At 42.5% G+C, this 7,033-nt stretch overlaps 1 protein-coding gene across 1 annotated transcript; it reads left to right on the top strand.

The window, feature by feature from the left end:
- The first annotated feature begins 4,680 nt into the window (after window positions 1-4,680).
- On the top strand, window positions 4,681-5,846 carry LOC131914569 (C-C chemokine receptor 1-like protein 1). Its single transcript, XM_059267198.1, has one exon. The coding sequence runs from the start codon at window positions 4,681-4,683 to the stop codon at window positions 5,749-5,751; it is 1,071 nt and encodes a 356-aa protein (XP_059123181.1). The 3' UTR covers window positions 5,752-5,846.
- The last annotated feature ends 1,187 nt before the right edge of the window (window positions 5,847-7,033 follow it).

Here is a 7,033-nt window from a genome sequence, read left to right as displayed (position 1 = left end):
TATCCAATTTCATTGGTTCAGGAAGTTAGATCTAATGAAGTCTGAGATTTTGCTAATTGAACATGACAAGAACATAAAAAAGTAAGGCAGTTGAGAATTTATGTAGGACATTGGTTTTATTATCCACTCTTGGGTTTTAGAATGATGGATTAGAAATATATGGGGAGTCTGAAAGTCTGTGGAAATTTTGAACATCTGTACATTCAGGTCCTACTAGTGTCAAAGGCCTTTGGCATCAAGGTGCTACAAAATATGGACAGTGAAGGGAGTGGTCAGGGGCTAGGATTCTGGGAACAGAGATTGTGAAATGCTGCAGATATTGGAAATAGAAAGATCCAGGAGCTGATCATGAGAATGGAAGAGTTCAAGGAATTCCTTGGCTAGGGACCTGAAATAAACTTGAGCATTGGGGTAGAAGGTAAATAGTGGTCTTAAATCTTCTCATCCTTGTACAGACTTTTACATGGTGACTCTATAGCTCTTCCTTGAGTGTGGGTTGATTTTGTGAGTTTTGCTGGTATTAGAATACAGAAGAAGTAATAGTGACATGTAAGAAGTGTACCTTCAGAGACTAGTATACTAGCCTGAGGTCACCATGTAACAAAACCTTAAATACAACATCCACAAAGAGTTAAGTTTAGGCACTCCACACATAGCAGAGCAGAAAGGACACCTCAAAAAATGGAAAGAAGATCTGGAGACATCCACTGGAGGGATGGGAGTTACAAGCATTTTGGGTGACCTGGGATGTCCACACATGTTGGATTGGTCAACTTGAACAAAGAAATGGGGCTGATAAGTCATCAACTTCAGATATACATGTTCATGAATGGCTTTATCATGTCTGACCAATCTGGACCAGTCAGCCAGAAGTAAGTCCCTGCTGGCCATTGTCTCAGATAAGAAGGATGAAGAAGAAACCAGAAATTTGCCATATTTATTATCTGTTAGCCCTTTACTTACCTGTTTGCATGTCAAGGATCTGTCTAGCCTCTAGTCTCTCAGAGTAACTTACAGCAGGGCACAGTCTGAGCTCTACAATTATCTAACTAACAAAGAAAATATATGGGTAGATATTGCCTTTTACATGCTTCTCTCATCTAATAGACACTATATACATATGCCATGGCAAAACTAAGGACTGTGCATTTGTATATGTACATATAGGATGGGGTCTGTTCTACCCTCTTGAAATGTCATGGATGATACATGATATGGTTTGGAAAAGAAAGAAGTAACACTACCCAAGCAAAAAGCCAAGAAACAAAGTCGTTTTGACCCTATCTGGATATTCTGGGAAAAGAGTGCATGAGACTCAGGGGCAAAGGCTCATAGAAAGTATATATTTGTGATAACTAAATATAGGCATGCCTTAGAAGTCTTTGGAGGGAGTGTTAGATTTCTCAAAGAAGAAATGGAAGTTTTCATAGACAACATTTATTGCTCCTGTAGTTCCCCTATTAGGATGCATGACAGTTCTGGGTAATTCAATCAAAAAAGACCTGGGTAGTGAGTTGATAGGAAATACACAAAACTGGCTTCTCTCTGAAATAGAGAGTCCTGAAGTACACAAAACTGGCTTCTCCCTCAAATAGAGAGCCCTGGTTGGTAATGTTTGTTGATTTCTGTGGTGGCCAGTTACAAGTTGTCCACATGCTGTGTGGACATGGAACAGATGCACACAACTGAATCTTACGAGCCACAACAAACATCTGGCATCATCCTGGGCCTGGATACTTCTTATCATCTCTTCCCAGGCACTTCACAAATGAGCAAGCTACAGGACACTGTTACTGGAAGATTCCAGCATCTAGAGATATACCTGAGCACTGTGAAAGGGCCCTGGGGCAGACTTCTACAAGCAGCTATTCACAGGCATGGGAGAATCAGTGATAGCATGGGCCTTCTGTTTCTCCTCCAACCTCAGCCAGGGTCATGACTCCTTAGCAGCAGCGTGCACTGGAACTGTTGTAACCTAACAACTTAGAGAGAGCAGATAAAGCTGGGGTCCCTCAGTAGGCAGATGGTGCTGAATATGCCACCTAACAGTGCTGAACTCAACCTGCCTTCACCTTGCGAGAATGCACAAAGATCTGGGCTCCTGAGAACCACTTTGCCCCAGATGATACTGCTCCCCAACTTTTGTTTACTCTGCTGTAAATCTGCCAACCTAGCTAGAAGTCCTGATTGCCAAGCTGAGTGTCTTCCCCCTTCAGCACCAGCAGGAGCAGCAGAAAGCAGAAATCTCTGCCTCAGTCATCCCTGACTGCCAGCTGAGTTTCCCTAGTGAGGGCTGACAGTGAAGAGGTAAAGAGGGGACCACAGGGACAGAGCTGATAGGAAATGAAGGGACCCCTCTTGACAAAAGGGAAGCAGAATAGTCTTCCCTTTTCTGTCATGTGCCTTAATGTCCAAAGACCACTGTTCAGGTGTGGATTTTATAATCAGGAAACATTCTCTAAGGACCCCAGAAGGGAGCGAAGTAGAAGCCCAGGGTGATTGCAGGATTGATGGAGCAGATGCAGCATGCTTTATTGATAGGTATTCAGGTCAAATACTAAAACTCTGGTCAGTAACAACTTACTGAAGTGTTTACTTATTTTCTAAGCTTTTAGGTTCTATTTGACATGTGCCACCTCTGCATATTTAAAGGATACAGGGGACATTTCAGTACATGTGCACAGTGTGCAATGGTCAGCCAGAGGAATGGGATGTCTCTGGGTACCTGGATACCTCGATAATCCTCTTTAGCTATTTTGAAACATTCAAGTATGTGTTATCAACCATAGTCACCTTACTATATGTGCTATAGAGCATGAGACTAGTCCTGCTGTCCAGTTCAGGACTGTCATGCTCACTATCCTTTCTCCACCCTTCTCCCAAACTCTCCTCAGACTCTGTAGCCACAACTTGACTTTCTAATTCTGTAAGTCCAGCTTTCTAGAGATTTCATAGCATGATTAATATGGAAGAACTGTCGTTGACAATCAAGAAAAATCACTTTCTATGTTACCTAGAAGAAACCTGGTAGGGAGAGGAGGAATACAAACATTGTGGTCAGAATATCTGGTAATGACAGACTTTAGAGCAGGACCACTGCATGAGAGTCAGGTCCCTGATATTCACTGACTGGGGATGAAGGGACATTTTTCACATAGCTTCATAGCATCTTTGCAAGGTATGCATTCATTAATCTCCTTGGTTTCAGATTAGGAATTTAGGCTCAAAGAGACAGGTTAATTCACCCAAGGTCACAGAACTAGTATGTTACAACAAAGCCCATATCCCTTTTGGAGGATTCTTCAAAAAGCTAACTGTAAAGAATTCAAAATGTACACAATCATACATGGTGTGGAAGAAGTTTCTATAGTGGTAAGCTATCTATTGGGTCTTTTGTTTATCTCAAGGCAACCCAGGTTTAAAAAAAATAATACCTCAGAGCTCATTGCATTAGAATCCCATCTTCTATCTAGCTCCTATAAGGTGTCACCTTTTGGATCTCAGCATCTCTTCCTCCTTGAGCCCATTTTTCATTTCTGTCTCCAGGTCATGCCCTCCTTCTAGCCTTCTCATGGTGCTCACAGAGGGATACTGAGTTAACTGTAAAGCTACCTATACAAATAAAGGCCATGTAATATGAATCAGCCTAAGTTAAACAACCAGCCTGTTACCTTGAGTCTTAACCTATGAAGTGATAGGTTGTTCTAGTAGGAATTCACTCTCTCAGCTATAATAGAGTCAGAGAGGGGGAATTTCTTCATTGCAGAATATTCATGGCCCTATCTACCAAATGACAGTTGTAGCCTGATTTTTAGGCAACAGTAATAGAAGGAAGGTAGGTAGGTGGGTATGAAGCAAGGAAGGAAGGAAGGAAGGAAGGAAGGAAGGGAGGGAGGGAGGGAGGGAGGGAGGGAGGGAGGGAGGAGGGGAGGGGAGGGGAGGGGAGGGGAGGGGAGGGGAGGGGAGGGGAGGGAAACCTTTTCAAGTGCTGACAAGGCCATTGCTCCTCTCACTGAGAATCTTTATAGAATGAAATCCATGAAGCTGTTAAGTTTTTTAACTCTTTGCCAAGACTGTCCCTCTTCCTAGAAGGTTTGTAGAGACTCCAGAAGCAGAGCAGCACTTTGATTAGAGGTAGGAAAGTCCAACAGTTGCAGGGCTGATTTTGAGCCTCCCAGGTTTCAATCCAGCTCTCATTCTCATCGTTCTGTGTCCTGGGTCACAGTTACCACATTCTGCACCTCTGGGTCATCATCTCTAAAATGAGAATTAAGTGGACCCTCTAGAGATTTGAATACTAAGTCCAATGTCTAAGCCCTTGGGCGGTGGGGGGGGTCACTTAGGAATCCTTAGTTTACACAGTGTGATAATGTGTTCTTATATACTCACCCTTTTGTGTTCTCATATACTCACAGCTTAAATCATTGAGTAAATTATTTACACACTTATTTGTTTGTTCTGTGACTCTCTTAGATTACTGGGTTAATGTGGGCAGAAAGGACATTGGAACCCCTTTTTACCATTTCAAGTTTAGATTTTGATAAACTCTAGGTACTAGTAAACAGTTCAATTGGTTGAAGAAATGTATCCATTTCCTTGTCTTTGTTTTCCAGAGCCCTATGCATTTGATAGTGAAGTAAATATAGAGGCCATTTTCCTTGATCCGTAGAAGAGTTTACAATGGATATTTCAGCCATTACAGAGCCCTACTACAACACAGTCACCAAGAATGACTACATTCCTGGTATCTTATGTGTGAGCATGGACGTGCGGGCATTTGGAGTCACAGTGCTGACGCCCCTGTACTCCCTGGTATTCATCATTGGCGTGATAGGCAACATCCTGGTGGTTCTGGTGCTCATGCAGCATAAGAGGCTTCGAAGCATGACCAGCATCTACCTATTCAACCTGGCCATCTCTGATCTGGTCTTCCTCTTCACATTACCTTTCTGGATTGACTATATAATAAAAGGAGACTGGATTTTTGGTAATGCCATGTGTAAGTTCCTCTCTGGGTTTTATTACCTGGGCTTATACAGTGACATGTTTTTCATCACGCTGCTTACAATTGATAGGTACCTAGCCGTCGTCCATGCAGTGTTTGCCCTGCGGGCCAGGACTGTCACTTTTGGCATCATCACCAGCATCATCACCTGGGTCCTGGCCATCTTGGCTTCCATCCCTTGTTTGTATTTTTTCAAGGCCCAGTTGGAGTTCACCTACCATACTTGCAGAGCAGCTTTGCCCCAGGAGAGCCTGAAACATTTTTTGAGGTTTCAGGCTCTAACAATGAACCTCCTTGGACTTATTTTACCTCTCTTGGCCATGATCATCTGCTACACAAGGATCATCAATGTTCTACACAGAAGACCCAATAAGAAGAAGGCCAAAGCTATGCGTCTGATTTTTGTTATCACACTTCTCTTCTTCCTCCTTTGGACCCCCTATTACCTGGCTGCATTTGTTTCGGCTTTTGAAGACTTCCTATTCACCAGCGGGTGTGAGAGAAGCCAACAGCTGGACCTGGCCTTGATGGTAACTGAAGCAATTGCCTACACTCACTGCTGTGTCAACCCAGTCATTTATGTCTTTGTGGGTGAGCGGTTCCGGAAGTACCTCCGGCAGCTGTTTCAAAGGCATACGGCTGTACCCCTGGCAAAATGGCTGCCCTTCCTCTCTATGGACCGTACACAGAGGGCCAATGCCATGTCTCCATCCACAGGGGAGAATGAGATTTCTGCTGGCTTCTAATTCAGACCCCTGCATGCCAACAAAGATCCATGAGAGAGTGAAAAGACAGTGTAACTCTCCAAGACAGATACTGTCTGAGGATTCATCTTCTTGTAGATCAGAGGGACCTTGTAGGTAGCTTAGATATAAGTCAACTCTTTAATGTTTGCCTTGATCTTCTTGCTGTCAGAAAGAAGATGTATGAACAAATTGTGACATTCCAAAGACTGGGCCAACAAGTTCCAGGGAAGGACTTAGGCCCCACAAGAGGTAGAGTTTGTGGCCATTAGGATTTTCAAATAAAGTGAACCCTACTCCCAATGATTGTGGAACCAGTTAAGCCTACAACTGTGTATACTCTGAATCTGGAAGTCAATGGCAGATCACAGATGCCTCCTCCACTGCACCCCCATGGCATGGCCTGAACTCTTGAAAACCCTGGAATTCAAGGTCAAAGTACTTGAGATCTATTGAGGCACTGCTTTATCTTTGGGGTAGGAAAGTCCTTAGAGAGAACTTTATATTTGTTAAGGCCAAAGACTTATGGCAAGTAAATAGGGAAGGACATTCACCTTTCCTGTTTATATTCTTGTCCCTAAGGGAAGAGGCCTCTTAGTATATATTATAACATAATATAATTAATACAATATAGTATATGTACTGTATATTAACCTCCATGTTACCCTTTCTAATCCTGCAAGTCCTCTGTATCTAGTCTAGAAAAATACTTCAAAGTGCTTAGTCTTTGCTTAACAGCAGGGCCAATATGTGTGATGTGAGAATCATTTTACCATGTTTAACCATGAAACTCGGTTCACCTAGTGGTTCCATTTTCAGTGGCTGCCACCTGCTTCCCCCAGGAGACCTCCCTTGGTTTGATAACTTCATTTACCACTCTTATCTCATGATGGAAAAGAGATAGACTTTCATTTTGTAATGCTTTATTCATCACAGATGACATTTATTAACTTATTACTTCATTGATTTTACACTATATTGAATAGGAATCCCTAAAATTTTGAAGAGTTTTATTTGTTTGTTTGGTTTGGGGGGATCATTTTTGTTTGTTTGTTTGTTTGATTGGTTTAGGTAGCTTCAGCTGTCCTGAAACACACTCAGTAGACCAGGCTGGCCTTGAACACATAGAGATCCACCTGCCTCTCCAGTGTTGGGATTCAAGGAGTACGCCACTACTGTCTGGCTACAAATACCTAATTTTGATGTCATAAATTTCATATTTTTTAGAAATTTTGCTTCTGCTATTTAAATATTGTGTAAAGGTTTCATAAGCCCATCTTTTCTA

Source organism: Peromyscus eremicus, chromosome 7, assembly GCF_949786415.1.
Source record: "Peromyscus eremicus chromosome 7, PerEre_H2_v1, whole genome shotgun sequence".
NCBI classification, from domain to species: domain Eukaryota; kingdom Metazoa; phylum Chordata; class Mammalia; order Rodentia; family Cricetidae; genus Peromyscus; species Peromyscus eremicus.
The sequence above is the reverse complement of the archived record's forward strand: the minus strand, read 5'-3'. Positions and strand labels throughout refer to the sequence as shown.